Here is a 20,811-nt window from a genome sequence, read left to right as displayed (position 1 = left end):
AACATAGATTGAATCACCATACTAGACGCAACGATCATATTCAACACAACGGAATGATTAATAAATAACGGTCGCCTTCAAGTTGAAAAATTATACATGTCATAAATCGACATTAAAAAAAATGAATACTACTCTACATCTAAAAAATAAAGCAACTACATGGCGGAATAGGTAGATGATATTTAAGTACTCATCCTGGGTTGTTGCTCCACGACGGTGTCACCTTCCATGTTCAGCTCTCAAATTATTAATATTTATCCATTAGTGTCCATCACATTCCTGGCCAGATCCTTCGAGGTCCCTCTATTTTTAGTTGTTCATGTTAATACATGTTGTCATCTCATATTTATATTCAATGATCATCGGTTCCAGGTCACCTGAAAACTCAGAAATGTCTATTAGGACAGGGTCATACACATTAATACAATTTCACAGTTCGACCAACACACTTGCCTTTACGTTTTGATAACAAGATATCTTGTTTTACAATATAATATTTGTTTATATTATGCCAATATCATGTTATATATATCTTTAAAACAATCTTTCTCTCCACGAATTTTACGATTCCGATCCTTCTAAGACACACAGGTTGAGAGTCAACTTCCTCTGAAAAAAAAAAACAAATTCTACATCAATATAATAATCGCAGACGGTTTGCTTTTCAGAATTCTTCTGTACTTCCAGCTCCCATGTGTTCTTGACAATTGAAAACATTTGACACATAATGCGTAACGATCTCGTATAAATCAGCTGTACCGGCAAACGAACTTGTTTAACATTTTGCTGCCTCGTATCTAGGTTAGTAAACGACAGTTTTATTCTCCATCTCGATCGTCGAATTGTGCGAGACTAGATGCACAAGGTATGGCCCTCTCATATAAACTTTGCTTATTCCAAATAATTCAACACATTTCATGGCCCTCAGTAACATTCTGTCATTGACATTTCCTGCCGTTCATACGCATTTCAGTAACTTTACTTGAGGAATGTGTAATATTCATTTAGTTCTGCCTTATGTTTCACGATGTCTTGTTATTTACCAATATTTTGCGAGGCACCACGGGGTTTAGAACTTGTTATCAATCCGCTGATATCTTCAATTCAGCGATGCTGTTCACATAATTGGACAAGTCATCTGAGTTCAGATTCTCCTGGACGTATGATCGGACATAAGATTTCATTGACATTATTTCTCAACATAAACTTCCAATGTATTCACCAACCTCATCCTGACATACATTGGAAGGTTATAATATATAGATATGCTTCATTCATTACATGCCTGACCCGGTCAACAGGTTGTAGGTTTTCATTTCACTTGGTATACAACAGTAATCCCATTTATCGGAGATCAGTGGCAACAGGGAGACATAAAGCCCATACAACAAACAATGGTCATGTAATATTATTGTTGATCAATGTTATGAGCTTTCTGTATTGTAGGCCTTCACATTTAGTTTTCTCTTGACTCTGTAATATTAGGGCATCTCAAAAAATTAATTATTGCATAGATTGTGGTTCCTTATTCCCCGACTTTATATACCGATTTTTATTAAATTCTGTTTACCCATTTTCTTGTGATTCGGCGCTGATATGGACTTAGCAACAAAAATGCAAGTTCATGAATATCTCTGTTATCATAGTCAGTATGGCAAAAATGTATAAGACATAAATGATCAGGAATTTAATGCTATATGTATGTAGTTACGTAGTATTGCCGATAGGACCACTAATAACACAGATATTTGAGAATTAAATTTTAGTCCTTCCCCTATACTTCCATTTCACTCAGCATAAATAAAATTGTTTATGACCTGCGATTGTAGCGGCTTTTCCCCGACTTTGCATACCGATTTTCATTAAGATAGGACCAGTAATAACATGAATATTTGATAATTAAATTTAAGGTCTTCCCCTAAACTACCATTTCTCTCAGCGTGAATATGATTATTTATGGCCTAGATTGTAGCGACTTATTCCCAGCCTTTACATACCAATTTTCATTAAATTTACTCTTGCGATGCGTGTACAAAAAGACACACAGACAGACATTAGGGAAACTTAAAAAATGCACTTCCTTGTTACTATGGACACGGCCAATACAGAAATACATCCTTTTTAAATTCTGAGCAATGTACAGACAAAACTCTTATTTTATATATATACAGGGTGAAGCGAAATTTGCGCACTCGGGCGTCGCAGCGCGACTCCTCACATGCCAGCAATAAAAAAATGTCTCTCACAAAAGTTGGTCCTGCGAGTACATCAGGCAGAAAAAGGACGTTGAAGAGTGGCAATTTGGCAACACTGTAACCACATGTAGGGTAACTACCTCTGTCAGCACATGTTGTTCGTGCTGTACAGTTGGTGCAGTGGATAGAGTTTTGGGTTGGCATGCAGGAGGTCGAGGGGTCGATCCTGCGTTGAAGCGTGTATTTTTTTATTTCGTAAATGTAATCCAGGTGGTTTGGTATCTGGCATCTTAATCGTCAACAGCGATTACAGCGGGACCTCTAGAACCATTTGCACTTACATACTACGATCCTAGAAATGGACGAACAATCGTTTTCATTGGTCAGCTTTGAAAGACGCCCTTTCCACGTCGTGGACGTGAATTCATTCGCACCACTTCATATACTAGATGCAAAACCTGTTTTCTTTGTGCCCTCCTCCAGTGGTCTCATAGATTAGTACCAACTATTATTCTTGCCTCGTTCAGGTCCATAACATTTCGTTAGGGCTTTACGTTACCAGTAGGCCTAGCAAAGTATTAGTTGTGTTCAGCGTTACAAAATGTCGTAAATGTAGGATCCATGTGACGTAAGGTATGGGTGTCTTACTGTATTACTGTATGTAATGTCCTATGGAAATTAGCAAATAAAAAATGCGCCTCAACCCAGGATCGAACCCTCGACCTCCTGCATGCGAACCCAAAACTCTATCCACTGCACCAACTGTACAGCACGGTTAATATTTGCTGACAGAGGTACTTACCCTACATGTGGTTACAGTGTTGCCAAATTGCCACACTTCAATGTCCTTTCTCTGCCTGATATACTCGCAGGACCAACTTTTGTGAGAGACATTTTTTTATTGTTGGCATGTGAGGAGTTGCGCTGCGACGCCCGAGTGCGCAAATTTCGCTTCACCCTGTATATATATCTCCATTAATGGGTGTGTCGCCATAAGACCTATCTGTGTCGGTGCGACGTAAAGCCCCTAGGAAAAAAGAAAAGAAAAAAACTAATGGGTGTGTTCAAGCTGCATTCCTGAAGAAACTGCATAGACTGCTTTGTCAAGTTTTGGGTTGTGTTTATAGTCTGTCTCTCACCTGTCCCTCATGCAGCAGCTTTTACAGAAGGTTCAATTTTTGGCCAATTCATTTTTAATATAGTAGATTGTACACATCCAACACTATATTGGTTTGCTAAATCACTATTTCTTACTTTGATCCAATTTCATAAGGATATCACTTTTGAAAATCCCCCTTTATTCATTTCATTCCTGACCCAGTTAGAAATGAAAACAGGCTGTGGATTTTCATTTTCATTTTTTATCACAGTTTTCACTTAACAATATTTTGTGCTTGTGTTTCACCAAGTTTGGCATCGTTCAAACCACAGTTGACACTTGACAAACATTCAAAAATATGCAGCTACACAAAGAACACAGAACCGTAGCATACAGTACATGTCTTAACAATAGTCTAGGTGAATGGTGATACAGAAGACAGTGGATGGTTTTAATGCCCGCCTTACAATGTTTCAGTTCAAATCCAGATATCAGTCACTACTGATCTGCATTTAGGAAGTCGCCCAGGTGGCAGATACCCTATCTGTTGTTTTCCTAGCCGTTTCTTAAGTGATTGCAAAGAATTTGGAAATTTATTCAACATCTCCCTTGGTAAGGTATTCCAATCCCTAACTCCTCTTCCTATGAACAAATATTTGCCCCAATTTGACCTCTTGAATTCCAATTTAATCTTCATATTGTGATCTTTCCTTCTTTTAAAGAAACCACTCAAACTTATTCGTCTACTAATATCATTCCACGCCATCTCTCCACTTACAGCTCGGAACATACCACTTATTGTTACAATATGGTAACCGGTAGGTTGGCTGTCGGTCTGTTTGTCATTCAATGCAGAGCATGAAAGCCCCAGAAAATACTCATTTCCTCTGTAATTTGAAGAGTAAGCATACCTATTCTTGTATTATTTTCCACCTAATTCAATACATAAAAATCTTTGTCTCTAGAAGGATATTTTATTACAATATAACACCAACAGGTACATGTTTCACTCGTTATATCAAGCATCTTTAGTCTCATTTGAACAAATATCTCAAGGTTAAGTGTTTTACATTGAACCTTCATATAAATTTGTTTGTTAAAATTATTTTACGCCAATAAAATGTTACCACTAGTTAACACATAATTAAAAAGAATTAACAAATTAAAATATATAGCTGTTATGGACTGGACATTGATCACAATTTGCTGCTGATGTCCAAGTTATAGTAATGTTCTAAACATCTGTAAGATTTGGCTAAAATTTCGTTAGTTCCCAGATTTTACTAACACTACTTAGTGCTAAGTTATTTTTCTAAATTTAAATGTCCAACTTGAAATTAATGATGTTAGAGGTTATATTTGCGATGTTTTTCTTGTTGTACTTTTCACTACTTTATTAAAAGATTGTGTATTGAATGTTTATCTACTGGAATCATCACACTAGTAGTCTTCACCGATCCTCACCATGGTTTGAGTCAGCCTATTTTTACATTGATCTGTTTGTTATTGAAGTGTGGTTAAGAGGGACACCAGTAGATGATACTTAATTGCTGGTGTGTTGTTTTTTTGCAACATTTTATTCAGTACTGAGATTTTTTTATTCAGTACTGCAAAAAGAACAGCTAAGCACTAAAGCGTGAATAAAGGGACACATTCATCCACAAGTGCAGAAATAAACAGCTCTTTATCTCATTGATGGATTTCAAAAAGGCATGCGATATCATCCATAGACCCACACTTGTAAAAATCCTCAGAGCATATGATCTTCATCCCAAATTAATAAAAATGACCGAACTGAATTTGACCAACCCAAATTCCAAAGTAAAGTTCAGAAGAAAGTTTATGTTTAGTCCTCAGCCCGAAGGCTGGTTGGATCCTCAACAGTTCCGCCATCAGCTGTCATAGATGGCCTAGGCATCACTGAAGAGGCGTACTAGGGAAATGAGGAGTGAGGTAGACGGATCATCCTCACTGCTTTTCAATATGGCTCTTGATTAAATCATGAGACTTTGGGAAAAGTAAAATCCCAATTAAAATCAAAATTGGTGCAAAACCCTCAATAAGGGTCGTCCTCATCCATTACAACTAAAATTGACAGTTCACATAGTAGGAATATAAAGTTTGCTTAAAGTGAACACTAAAAACTATGGACTGTACTATAAATTCACAGAATAAAAATGTGATTTACTTAATCATAACTACACAGGAACCTCATTTATCCAGCCCTCATTCATCCGGATCTCTGGTTTATCTGGATCGAAAATAATAAAAATTTATTTTCACTTGTACAGTGTGTCTTTCACGGTGTCAACTTTCTTGAATGTCTTTTCCACCAAGGATAGTTAAGGACAGGGATTGGAAGTAATTCGGCCACGGTATATCATAGGTACCATCCCAGCATACACCTGGAATTGAGAATGGGAAACTGTGGAAAACCATTCCCAGGACGGCCGAGGTGGGATTCAAACCCACGCTCTTCTGAATGCAATGCACTGTTAATTTACTGATGGTGAATTTGAAAATGAAACTGGCGCTCCATCAAAAGAAACAATGACTCGTGGAGAGGCAACAATGCAGCTGGACAAACTGATGGCCTATTTAGAATCCTTGACTGAAACCACACTGGCAGAACTGTTGTTAGTAAAAAGTCTTTGTGATCGTATGTTGTGTGCAAACGCTATACAAATGTAAAACAGAAAAAACTCGCACATTTTAGTACATAAAACAGAGTCATAATTGTAAGAGAAGTGTTCTTACATTTTTTGTAGAATTAAAAAAAAAGGTATAAATGTACAACTTATTTTAATAGATTATATAACATGTACTGTATTTGTTTTTTATTTTTAATTATCTGGATTTTCGATAATCCGGATCAGTTCCGGTACCACTTAATCCAGTTGAATGAGGTTCTTGTGCACTAGAATTTGTTGATTCTAAAGTGTACTTGTTAAGTTTACGTCAAGTGTGACACAGTTATTTTTGAAATAAACAAATAATCTAAGATTAATCAGTCCTACGATATAAACACAAATACACTTTTAAAAAATTAAAAATTTACCCACGTTCTTTTTCAACGAAACAATTTGTGGATACTATGCAAGACATCCCGTAGGAACAATCCTTCAACACTGCAACTATTAATATATTTCACATAACATAATTATATTTGTGTTCACTTCCTACAGCTGTTCATAGTGCAGAAATTAATTAGGAGTTGAGCAGGAAGCATATGCTAAGGGTAATGGAGTTCAAAAGTTTAATATTAATTTAAGCCTACAAAGTGTTGAAGAAACGGTCTGGTAGCAGTGACTAACTTTTCTTTGGCATATAGAAGGGAATTTAAGGGTGTATATTGTTTAAATATGTTCATTGTTGTAAAAAGGATCCGCAGTAACTTAATGTTTAATACCAGGTATGATGGACAGGAGAATATGATATTCAGACAGGGATTAGGTGAGTACATTGAGACTTAAACTTCAAAAAATAGCTTTTTAATTAATAATTGTCAAAATAATACCAATTTGAATTTTTGTTTCTTCCATGAGCATTGTTGTAACCCACTACCATCTTAATTTTCTTTTTCACTCTGAAGATGCCTTGAAATCAGACTTTCATCTGACGTTGACACCAAACTGGGGTTCAGTCTAGAACTCGAGTCTGCAGGTTCTGTTCTTCTGAACCACTGCTATAATCACTTTCTGATATATCTTGTGTGGAATAATTATTTTCACTATATTCATAGGTACATTTTCAATTTGTGCACTCTTTAGCAAACTTTTTATTATTATTATTATTATTATTATTATTATTATTATTATTATTATTATTATTATTATTATTATTATTATTATTATTATTATTATTATCTCCTCCTCCTGCTCCTCTTTCAACCAATCATGATTTAGCACAAGGAATACCAAAATAAGATACCTGCTATAAAACTTGCATTCCAATAGAACTGAAAAATCTGTATAGATATATAACAACCGTATCATACCATCTGTTGATAATAGAGCAAGTTGGAACGACTATAATGATGCCATAACCTTCTCTCAAGTAAGAAACCTTGAAATGACTTGAGAACCATCCTTGATAGGCATGTGCAACAACATCGAGTAAGCTTTACACTTGTTGATAGATGAGATTCCTAGCTTCAACATGGTATATAACACTTCATGCCATCTTTTGAGACCAAACACAAATACAAGAAGGAAAATAACCACAATGTCTGAGATGGCAGACCTGTTTTACCAGCACTGTTGAGAGCTGGCGGTTGAAGCCACTGGGTTAAGACATTAAAAATATTGTTTTTAAAATACAGCATGAATGTATCTATCTATCTATCTGTCTTTCAAGATCGTTTTTATGATTATTTTTCTAAAAGACTACCATACTTACATCTTATAGCCATGCAATATCTGAATATACTTCTAATAAATTATAATGCCAACATGTTAAAAAACTATCTCTTGGTTATCCAGAAATATACCTGCCACTTTACTGCCAAACCTAAACAATCTGTAATGCAATCGTGTTACCGTAACAGAATTATGTACTGTACTGTCCCTATCACGAGCCATGGTTCACGGGACTTTTTGTCACCTGTATATAAATACAAATAAATACTGTTGAAAATGGCTTGGCATTTTTAGCCAGAATTTCAGGAAACAGATTGGCACTAAGAGGGTTAAATGCATAAGGTCATCATGAACAGATTTTACCTTAAACGATACCAAATAGTGTTAGATACTGAAAAACTGTTTGTAATTCATGCTGAGCAAACTTTTTATTAATCAAGTGTTCAACTTAAACAAATTTGTACTATATTGCTGTTGATGCTTTCACGGCCCGTACTTATAGACATGATACTGTATAGGCTTTTGCGCTTATGGCATGTCAAGAAAATAAGGTGAAATTACTTACGTTTCGTTTAAGAAGCCTTTCTCGTGGACAGTCATTTTCTTCTGATGACGCAGAGCACAGTTATCTGCAAAATGTAAAGAATTTCACCTTATTTTTTTTGACACGGCATAAGCCCAAAATGGAAATTCTAAGTTCCCATGGAGGGAATTAGATATTTTTCCACCAATAGAGCATATTAAAATCAGGTCAAAATTAAGATGTATGGCTTTTCAGGCGTTTGCTCTATTAACCAGCATTTCGTCTTAGGTCTGACACTAGACTCTTCTGACACATCCCACTCTTCTGACACATCCCACTCTGAAGAGTCTAGTGTCAGACCTAAGACGAAATGCTGGTTAATAGAGCAAACGCCTGAAAAGCCATACATCTTAATTTTGATCTGATAAGCCCAAAAGCCTATACAATATCAAATTTGTACTAATGAGCTGTTACTATGTTTCCTTCATAGCAGTACCATTAGATTTATGAATACATTAAGAAATTGCTGAAGATGTTTTCCTCTAGTTGAAGAGAAAGGTAAAACGACAACTTGAAGAGTTTCTGTCATAGCAAAACATCAGTAGATCTGCATTTGCATTTGGTTGGATATAAAAAGCTTTTTGGTATGTATGTGTGACAGATGACTGCATTAGAAGTTGTATTTTACCCACCAAATGAAGTTTGTGTTATCCATAATTTGTCTTAGCAAAGAGTGAGAAAACTTTTCATGTTTGTTAGAAGATAGAGGAAACCTTTATTGGATAAGAATTTTGATGACAGATAAGCATAGTTGTGAAAGTGATGTCTTGTGTTTCAGTGTGGCAGTAATAGTAGTGGCGACTCGATAGAGGTGAACGAGAGCATTATATCGCTGTTGCTCAAGCTTCATTCACACCTTGCTGGAGTTCCCGATAGCTTCAACCCTGACGAGGTGGATACTAGTCAAAACGATCGGATAGGTGATGGTCCCTTCTTCGTACGCAACTTATTACATAGGATAGCAGCTCTCGATTCATTATGCAGGTAAGTGGTTTATTTGTGACTTAATCAAATGATTTGCATGCTTTTGTGATATTGAAACACCCCTTATACTTGAGGCAAGGGCCATATACATTCTGAGCCCCTTCTCCCTCAACTTCATCACAAAGTACCAAATAAAATTTGTACAGTAATGGGTACAAGTTTAAGGATACCAACTCATTTTCAAACATTCAGTTTATGAAAATTCTTACTTATAATCATAATCATTTCCCCTTGTCCAGTTCATTCCAGGTTGGGCCAAATATGGTTCTTTTCCACTTCTCTCTGTCATTTCACCACTGCTCATTCACTACTGTGGTCCAGTCCATATTGTGATTTCTGAAACTGTTCTATTAAATCCAACCATCTTGTTCTTGGTCTTCCTTGACCTCTCTTCTCCTCCAGCTGTTTTGGCATCCTTTCATTACTCATCCACTTGGAGTGTCCAAACCATCTCAACCTGTATACAGTCGCTCTCAACCCTGACACTTTACAAGAAATGAAGAGTATACTGGTACTCACTTAAGACACCTGTCTGGCGCTCCAAAATCAAATGCCAACATGGAAAGACAGACTAAAGAGAAAATGAGTCTCAATCTTCAAAAGATAGAATACATGAAAAACAATCCTGAAAACGGAGGTACCGTCAGCATTGACGACCAGGATTACTGTGAATCTCTATAAACATCCTCAGTTGATACCACTGTGGACACCCAGAGATGAGTCAGTGCAGCATGACTCAACTGGTAACAAGTCAATGGTATTCTCTGTTAAAAGGTGATGCCTCAACATAAGAAGGCAAAAACTGATAAAACAATTGTGTGCCCAGTAGGTCTCGATGGGATAGAATATTGACCTTTCATGAGGAAGGCCCTCTAGGACGATGGAAGTGAATATGCTGTGATGGCCCCTTGGATTGATTCGCTACTACCATGCTGCAAATGACAGCAAATGTTAAAGGCTTGGTGTAGCCCCAATTGTAGGGAAAGGAAGAAGGGCCCAACTCTGATGATACATTGATGTCATGAGAAGATACTACAATTCTACGGCCCAAACAGCAGTCCAACTCCATCCTGGGGGATGTCGGCTGAATGATAGACCACTGGAGAGGTGGATGGATGACGTGCAATGTGGATCTGAAAACATTCACAACAGAGCCCCATGGAAGAGATTTAGCAGAACAACAGGCCCCCTTGTAATGGGGTAAATGCTAGGAAAGTAGTAGTCTGAATGTAGTATCCTGTCCCATTGCAGATTCACATCTAATGGCATATTGATGATGTACAGTAGAAGAATGTTATAGCAAGAATTCATAACAGCGAAAAATTTACTCGCTGTAGCGGATTGTAGTCACATCCGATTTTACATTAGTCAGGAAAAACCTCATACACATTAAAATCGGTATGAAATGGGAGTTTGTTCAAAACTTGCGTTTTCGCAGATAATTTTCACACTATGGCTTATATGTTTATTTTTCAAAATACAATGCTACGTGAAATTGTATTTAATTTCATTCTGAAAAAAATATAGTATCACTCCAGAGGCTTCTGTCACAAAGTTTGTTTTCTTCTTCAAACGGCGTTACCTAATCTAACGGTATATGTGTCATGAAAACATATTTCAAGCGCAGGAAGAGAAATGATAACCTCCTCACTAAAAATTTACATGGGAATAGCCTTTCCAAAATTTAACTAGGCGCGAGAATATATGAACGATCCTTTGAAGTCAGTGACGCCAAGCTCGATAGCTGCAGTCGCTTAAGTGCGGCCAGTATCCAGTATTCGGGAGATAGTAGGTTCGAACCCCACTGTCGGCAGCCCTGAAAATGGTTTTCCATGGTTTCCCATTTTCACACCAGGCAAATGCTGGGGCTGTACTTTAATTAAGGCCACGGTCACTTCCTTCCCACACCTAGCCCTTTCCTGTCCCATCTTCGCCGTAAGACCTATCTGTGTCGGCGCGACGTGAAGCAACTAGCAAAAGTAGAAGTCAGTGACGTGCTCTGCCATATCTTGAGGTGTATCACATTCTTACTTAATTTCAGTATGAAACATTAAAATTAAGTGATTGTTTACTTCAACTTTTATTTCTAGCGAGTTGCACAGAGGCCTCCGCATTTTTTTTCAGAATGAAATTAAACATACACTGTCACGAAGTATCAGATTTCAAGAAATAACAAACGAGCAAGCCATAGTATGCATATCATCCACGAAAACTCAAGTTTTGAACAAACGATTGCAGTTTCATACCGATTTTAATGTGTATGGGGTATTTTCCCGACTTATGAAAAATTGGATATAACGACAATCCATTGTAGCGAGTAAACATCTCACCGTTATGAATTTTCGCTATAACGGACTTCTACTGTACCTAATCTCCTAAAAATCTCCTGATTTGAATACATATTGGTGCCATTCAGTACTTTTACCTCCACAATCTTTCAAGACTTTCACTTTCACTTTCTTTACCCATTGCTTTTTGTATCGTATTGTATCTAAAATCTTGTCAGTAATCAGAAAGCATTAGAGGCTACAGATTGTAAATAAACCAGGAGTCCATCAATACTAGATGTTAATAATGCATTTACACTTCAAACACGTCTGCTCTTGCTGTTCTCAAGACTGCAACTAGTACTAAATTTCAGGAACTCTGAAAAGTGGTGGCAAAAGGGGCTCTGGTTAAGACGCAGCAGGTCGTTATGCTACTTAGGTTCCAAAATGGGTACAGTATAAATATGTAAAAAAAATACACTGTTAATTTTAATCTTATACCAGTTGTATAATATTATTAGAAGTAATTTCACATACTGTATATGAGTTGACTATGTTTGTAAGTACAGGAGATATTATAAGTAGAATTTTGTAAACAGTTGTTAGCGTAAATTGTGTAATATTGTATTCTAGGAAAATTTTCTTCGTCTCTTGTTAATTTAAAATTTAGTGCTTGACAATAATGTATTTTAGTGTACCATTTGCCACCGAGATACACCTCATTTGCAAATAAAGAGATTTTGATTTGATTTGATTTGATACTAGTTCATCAATAATCAGTTCTCACAAGAATGAGCTCATTTCACTCAGTAATAGCTGTTTTACAATATTCAACCCATTAACCAAGACAGTTTCCAAAATCTAACCCCAGAAACAGATGAATTGTAAAACGAATATCAGGTGCGTCTGATAATATGGCCTGGTATTGCATTTACATGTTTAATAATCACATGCATGACAACATGAGACATGAGACGAAGGCAAACAAGGTTTTGCTTATCAGCGATATTTCATCTTAAAACTGAGAATATTGACCCATCAGGGTTACAATTCAATTGTCAGTTCCACTGATCTATAGCCATGGTTACTAACACCCAGACCTAACACAGAAAGAAGGCTGAATATTATTGTTTATACCTACAAAACAAAACAGACAACAAAAAAAAAAGGACTTTAACTTGAAAAAATGCAAATAGATCTCCATTAATGTATGCAAATCATTATTTTTATTATCACAAAGTGGACATGTCTGCATAAATGATGACTATACTTTTGTCTTTCTTCAGCCTACTGCTTTCAGCTTTGCCTGCTATTATAGACTTCTCTAAATTTTGACCATTCTTCCTTAAATGTACTTAAGGAATTGAGAATTTTTTCATTAATTTTCAGAATTCTAGTAAACTTAAGACATTGGACTGGGATTTCCATTTGACAGACTTGTAACATTCTGAAATAGTCCATTTGAGGGGTGGTAGTGGTAGCAACTGTGTGTGGCCTCAGGAGCAGGTCTTTCGAGTTGGCATCTGTGGGCAACTGTGCATCTGTGAGGAAGGGGCCCTACCCAGGATGAAATCTAATATTGAAGACAGCATGAAACACAGTCCCCAAGTGAGAGAAAATAACCAAGGGAGGTTAAAATACCCAGCCCAACTAGGAATCAAACCCGGGAACCCTTTAGCCAACATGTTAACTAGTTAACCATGCAGCTGAACAGTTGGGAGTGATGAAACAGGTAGATAGATAGCTTCTTTTTGTCAGCCATTACCATAGCTGAATACAAGCAGCTTTCCAGTTGTGCTCCTCAGTTTATCAAATACACTTGGGGATGAAACATTTCCAAGATCGCCCTGTACAACGCACATCTTGTACTAATTTTGATTTATGAACTGGAAGCAACAACATTGATGGGACCAGCCAACAGACATCTCCAGGCAACCTCTATTCTTATCTGCAAAAGACAAGAAAAGATAAAATAAGAAACAAAGATATAAGACAGTGGGTTGAATTGGAAAGCAACAAGTGTGGATGGGCAGAACAAACCAGAAGAAGCTTACGTATAACCACATCCAGCTTGCTGGAACAGTGAACCAATGATGATGAGAATTATCCTATTATCTTTCAAATAAATTAATATTGCTTGTCAAAACTCTTATCAAAACCAACTTACATATGTTATTAATGCTTCATCACGCTTTCTATATCAATTAGACACTTATCTGCATTTAGGGCTTTAGCCTACCTGACAGATTCCCTATCATTGGTTTACATAGTCTTCTCTTAAATGATACCAAAGAAGTAGGAAATTTGTCAATCATCATAATCATCATAATTTTCCAGTTCCAGTTTCCTAGGTGTGATGTACAAGCACTCTCCATGTCTTCCTGTCTGCATACATTTTCTGTTCCACGACATCTTCCCATCTGAGACCTTAACACCCGACACTTCTTTTAGTTTTGAAAGCAATATTCATATACCTTGGTGAAATTGGCTTGCTAAGCCTAACACTGTTGAGGGTTTTCTGTTGCGGTAATCTCCCTTAGGTTTTGGCCATTCCATGCCACATTTACAAGGCAGCAGCACTTTGATGAATTTGTGTCATTTCTTCCACAGAGGCTTCAAGAGGCCTTCCCAAGGAAGAACTCACCCTTAGCTGTTGGTTCTCCCTTGTTCTCCCTTTCTTTGTCAGGTTTAGCACTGGCCACCTGACCCTCAGCCAGACAGCCACAGGTAGTATTGTTGGGAGATCAGAAGAATGCACTTGCCTGCTGAGGCACGGGGCGAAGGGGTTTTCACCAGAGAGCCAGTGACGCAATGGTTACCATAGCAACTCCGCTACTATCCAGGTGACTTTATATTATCTTCTACTGGCAGCTCTTCGCTCTTGTCAGTTGTAATCCAGCAAACTGCAAAGCGTGAGTCGATGTTTTCGTGTAGCAGATACGAGCAGATAAGAGCCAATCTGTCTGGGCATAACAGGAAGTTCGTGCTTGCAGGCCACATTCCTCATTCTTGCATTCTTCTCATCTCTACACAGTACCGTCTAGTCACATTCGGCAGCAGGATTGCTCCTTATCTGACCTCCCTTACCAGACATCTTCCTTGATAAATTATTTCAATCCCTAATTCCTCTTCCTATAAACAAGTATTTTCTCCAATATGCTTTCTTGCATTCAACTTTATCTTCATATTAAGATCTTTCCCACTTTTAAAAACTCTATTCAAGTTTATTCATTTACTAATGTCATTCTAAGCCATCTCTCATAGTCAAGCTTAGGTCTGGAAACAGTCCTCAAAGTCAAGTGGAACCTAGCATTTCTGACATAGTCACAGCCCTCTTCCTGTGAGGTTTGGCAGCTTATAAAAACAATCATGGTGACCACACACATCACTTAGTTTATTGCCATGACGAATTAAAATATTTCCATGTTAAGAATGTTCACCATTGATGGACTTGACAAAAATCTAAATACAGGAATATCTCCGCTATTATAGCTTGTATAATAAAAATGAACCACACCCGGGCGACTGGAGTGGGACATTGATGGTGGGGGTGGTGATGATGATGATGATGATGATGATGATTATTATTATTATTATTATTATTATTATTATTATTATTATTATTGTTATAGAAATGTATTGTATAAAATAGATTGGTAATGAGTTTTTTTTACAATAGATATAACTAATATTTCTGGAGATATTAAGTTAAAAAATGTAATGAATGTGATTATATCCATTATTCCTAATCAAGTAAAAATGCTCGAAACGTACAAGATTGGAAATTATATTATACGCGACTTTTAATATGTGCAGTTGTTCAATACATCTCATATTAACGGAGAAATTTGACATTTCCTATGACTCATAATGTCATTATCTCTCAGATGAACAGAAACAGCCATTTTTGTTTAATAGGACATGATAGCATTCCATTCCAGATGAAGAAAAGCCCATTCCCTTCTAATAGTAATATATACTGTAAATGGAAGTGCAAATGTACTAAAAGATCTGTAAACTCTGTATGGATAGCAGAACACCACAAATCAATTTCATGAATCTACCATAGGTCCATCTGATATGACACAGTCATGTGTCGATGCCCAATGGATTAACATGGGAAGAAAGGTGTTTCACAATAGCTTCCTCTGTGGATACATGGTAGAATGTTGACCTATGGATCCCAACATCATCTGGCAGAGGTAGTAGGATTTTTGAAGGGTGGAATAAAGTCCATTGACACTCCAGATTGTACGATGTCTCCATGGGATCTCTGGTGACTTATTTGGTGTCACCTGCCGGTATACCTTTTTTAAACTCAGTCATAAAATGCCCAAGAAAGATTGGTGTCACTCTGTGCTGTCTAATAGAGTAAAACAGAACATCAAAATTGACGAGCATGCAGCCTGGATAGCATCAAATTAAAATACCTACACAAGTTGGCTGAGGCCGTACAATTTCTACTACTACTTCAGTAAAGTGTGTGTTCATTTTTCCAGCACAACCTACATGTAGCATTCTGCACCATTTGCTAAGGAATTGATGGAACTTTTCTCTTCAGCCTTCGTGGTCCAGGTTTCATATTCGTACATTAACACAGAGAATATCAGTTCTTCTTCTCCTTCTTCTTCTTCTTGGCCTTTCTCCGATTTCTTGGCGTTGGCACTTCATATTTGTTATTGCCAGTTGCCCTTCCTTATGCCAACTGTATGTGGAGGGATGTATTCACTGTTGCATGTTTTGTGGTGGTCACTAATGTGATGCATTTTATGCAAACGAGGATGTGTATTAACAACACAAACTTTCGGCCCCTCGACCCAAGATGAATTAACTAGATGTAACTCAAATCCCCAACCCCGCCAAGGCCCTCCGATTGCAAGTCCATTGCACTGACTATTCAAGATGTTGGCATTTAAGTTAAAACATTTTTTAAAATGTTTCGACATGTTTCGCCTCTTACTGTGAGGCATCTTCAGTCACTATCAAAACCTTATTATTTTTGTCAGGCAACAGGTTGAAATTATCCTAAAATGTGTTTGATAATGATTGTAGGTGAGGTAAAAATTTACAGTTTTTGTAAAAATGTTCATGAATAATTAAAAATCTAATACAATGATGAACTCGTGTGTAATTCACTTACCCCTGCGGGTGGGAGACGCTCATGCAGAATACACCCGCGGTATCCCCTGCCTGTCGTAAGAGGCGACTAACAGGGGCCCAAGGGGCTCCCAACTTGGGAGTGTGGATTGGCGACTACGGTGCCCTTAGCTGAGTCTTGGCATTGCTTCCACTTACTTGTGCCGGGCTCCTCACTTTCGTCTATCCTGTCCGATCTCCCTTGGTCAATTCTTGTTCTTTTCCGACCCCGACGGTATTAGAGCATTCGAGGCCTAGGGAGGCGACTAAAATGGGTGACCACGGGATGATTGAATTAGAACCATGAAACCACTTTTGATTCATACCATCACGCGGGGAACACCATGGGTTGCCTGTACTTGCGAGTTGTACCACTATATTCGCGCCTTTCGTGGCCCTTGCCTTTCTTCGTCCGTTACTTCATCTTTCGAAGTGACGGATCCCTTCTTTCTTCTTCTTTTCTCTCTCTCCTTACCCCCTGTGGGTGGGGGACGCAGACGAATAATACACCCACGGTATCCCCTGCCTGTCGTGAGAGGCGACTAAAAAGGGCAACCAAGGGATGATTGAATTAGAACCATGAAACCACTTTTGATTCGTACCATCACACGGGGAACACCATGGGTTGCCTGTACTTGCGAGTTGTACCACTATATTCAGTACGAAATGGGTTTGTGATTAGTAGCAGCCTGGCCAGGGGTTTTCCAGCACCTGCGCGTCGTACCCATGTGAGCAACACTGCGGGTCTGGGCGTTGCCTGTGAGTTGTACCACTATATGAGCGACACCATGAGTCTACGTTGCCTGTGATTAGTATCCACTATGTGAGGAAAACCACGGGGCCCGTGGGACCGGCACCCGTGACTAGTACACCTAGGTGAGGAAACTCATCGGTTTGCGTTGGCTCTGAGCGGCGCCATTGTGTGAGAAACACCATAGGTCTGCGTTACCTGTACGAAGTACAATACTTGTGAGTAGTACCATTTTGTGTAGAACACTGTGATTTTTGCTACTTTTAATTAGTACCCCAACATGACAAATACCATGGTTCTACTCGTGACATGTACCATTCTGTGGGGCCTTAGGCATGAATTTTGCACCCCTTTAGACATCAAGCATCATTGTGCTTTATGAGTGGTCCCTTGGTCAGTAATTCTATTATTTACGATCTTTTTTTTTTTTAGTCTGATCCACTGTTTTTTGTTTGCTTGGTTTTTGGTTTCTTTGTTGAGTTCATATCCATCCATTCATTCTTCATGGCATTTTTTATTTTATTTTGGTCAGTGGATGAATTTCAACTTTTTGTTATTTCATTTCGTACCATTAAGGGCCGATGACCTCGATGTTAGGCCCCTTTAAACAACAAGCATCATCATCATCATCATCATGTAATTCATTTGATGAATAGGACGTCATTTGATGGTACAGTAGCAAGAAGATGGCTTGAAGCCTTAGTCAATACCAGATATCCAACACATAGTGGAAAGCATATTTAAAAAGAAAAAAAGTTACAGTGAAGATATACAATACATTCAAATGATATTTAAAAAACTAGTAGATTCTTAGGTAGTACACTTAAAGATGGAGGTGTCAACATTCCAATTTTGTTGGGCAAATATTATTTAACGTTAGCGTATATTTGCCCGTGAGGTTCAATGGTTAACAGTTCATAGGTTGTATACAGATTGGATCGGCAAGATTGTGTTGACACGAAGTTTGTAGTTAGCTTAAATTTATTTTAAAACATCCAAGTAAGATTGTAGAGATGATGAAGAGCTGTTATTCTTTACGTATGGTATGATTTTGACGCAAAGGTTGAATGGCTGTTGTTTTCTGCATCTGATGACAATATATTTTTTTCAAAACATTGATAGTGGAAATTTATATTATTGAAGATATTGTGGAAGTTTGATGGGGCTTTTGAATTATTGTTATGATTGGTTGGTTCTGAAATGAAGAAAAAACTGTAGTTAATTTTGATGAGAATGAAAAGAAAAAACTTGGGAATGTTTTGTCAAAGTGTTGTTGGAGAGATGATGTTGATGCTTATCTATGGCGTTGTTGGCCCGTTTGACTTGTTGTGTGAAGCATTATCAGGATACTAGTGATCACTAACCTTTTTACTCCTTGTGTTGTATGTATGCCGTCTGGGCGGAGGAGGGTGGGTTGAAGGGGGCGGAGTTGTAGGCTTGTGATTGGCTATCAAATCTACATACAACCTATGAACTGTTGACCATTAAACCTCATGGGCAAATATACGCTAACATTAAATAATATTTGCCCAACAAAATTTGAATGTTCTTCCTTTACATTTTATATTCAACAATGTAATTTAATTCATATTTATTCATTATATATCAGCATGTTATTTTACTTTTACTTCAAACATCGACTATGGCTTTAAGCCATCAACTGTCACTCATAATTATATGACACCTCCATCTTTAAGTGTACTACCTAAGATTCTACTACTTTTTTAAATATTTGAATGTATTGTATATCTTCACTGTAATTTTTTTTTTTTTTTTTTTTTTTTTTATATGCTTTCCACTATGTGTTGGATATTTGGTATTGACTAAGGCTTCAAGCCATCTACTTGCTACTGTACAATCAAATGACGTCCTGTTCATCAAGTGAATTACACATGAGTTCATCATTATATTAGATTTTTAGTTATTCATGAATATTTTTACAATAACTGTAAATTTTTCTCACCTACCATCATTATCAAACACATTTTAGGATAATTTCAACCTGTTGCCTGAGAAAAATAATAAGGTTTTGATGTTGACTGAAGATGCCTCACAGTAAGATGTGAAACATGTCTCACATTTAAAAAATGTTTTAACTTAAATGCCAACATCTTGTATTGTATTGAATAGGTGGAAATAAATATTAAATACACTGACTGACAGAGCAAATGCAACTCCAAGAAGGAGTGGTCAGAACTTTATGCCAATTGCAGGGTAGACTGACGTCACTGAGGTATGCTCATGATGTGAAATGCGCCGCTGTGCTGCGCACGTAGCGAACGATAAATGGGACACGGCGTTGGCGAATGGCCCACTTCGTACCGTGATTTCTCAGCCGACAGTCATTGTAGAACGTGTTGTCGTGTGCCACAGGACACGTGTATAGCTAAGAATGCCAGGCCGCCGTCAACGGAGGCATTTCCAGCAGACAGACGACTTTACGAGGGGTATGGTGATCGGGCTGAGAAGGGCAGGTTGGTCGCTTCGTCAAATCGCAGCCGATACCCATAGGGATGTGTCCACGGTGCAGCGCCTGTGGCGAAGATGGTTGGCGCAGGGACATGTGGCACGTGCGAGGGGTCCAGGCGCAGCCCGAGTGACGTCAGCACGCGAGTATCGGCGCATGCGCCGCCAAGCAGTGGCAGCCCCGCACGCCACGTCAACCGCCATTCTTCAGCATAAGATGTACAATATTATAGGTTAGGATCCACCTTTCAATACTCCGTAATAAGATGGTAAAAAGTAGTTATAACCTGTTTAATGGGACCGGTTTCAACACATTTTAAGTGTCATCATCAGCCAATTTGCGAAGATCTTAAAACAACTAGCACATTGAATACAGGCAAAAAATTAACATTGTATCATAACGTAGCAATTCAGTAAATGTTCAAAACATTTACTGAATTGCTACGTTATGATACAATGTTAATTTTTTGCCTGTATTCAATGTGCTAGTTGTTTTAAGATCTTCGCAAATTGGCTGATGATGACACTTAAAATGTGTTGAAACCGGTCCCATTAAACAGGTTATAACTACTTTTTACCATCTTATTACGGAGTATTGAAAGGTGGATCCTAACCTATAATATTGTACATCTTATTTCTCTATTCAATACGGAACAATAATGAAGTTTTTAACTTTAAATTCTTCAGCATGTGCAAGACACCCTGGCTGTTCCAATATCGACCAGAACAATTTCCCGTCGATTGGTTGAAGGAGACCTGCACTCCCGGCGTCCGCTCAGAAGACTACCATTGACTCCACAGCATAGACGTACGCCTGGCATGGTGCCGGGCTAGAGCGACTTGGATGAGGGAATGGCGGAACGTCGTGTTCTCCGATGAGTCACGCTTCTGTTCTGTCAGTGATAGTCACCGCAGACGAGTGTGGCGGCAGCGTGGAGAAAGGTCAAATCCGGCAGTAACTGTGGAGCGCCC

General features: G+C 37.9%; 1 protein-coding gene across 2 annotated transcripts in view; it reads left to right on the top strand.

Moving 5' to 3' along the window:
* Ubr3 (Ubr3 ubiquitin ligase) overlaps positions 1–20,811 on the top strand; it is a 526,217-nt gene that overhangs the window by 408,407 nt on the left and 96,999 nt on the right. For both annotated transcript variants that reach the window (XM_068227568.1, XM_068227567.1), the window contains exon 18: positions 9,014–9,219. In XM_068227568.1, coding sequence (XP_068083669.1) covers positions 9,014–9,219 — 206 coding nt within the window. The remainder of the gene's footprint in view (positions 1–9,013; positions 9,220–20,811) is intronic.

Source organism: Anabrus simplex, chromosome 5, assembly GCF_040414725.1.
Source record: "Anabrus simplex isolate iqAnaSimp1 chromosome 5, ASM4041472v1, whole genome shotgun sequence".
NCBI lineage: Eukaryota > Metazoa > Arthropoda > Insecta > Orthoptera > Tettigoniidae > Anabrus > Anabrus simplex.
Note: the sequence above shows the minus strand (reverse complement) of the source record. Positions and strands in the feature narration are given on the sequence as shown.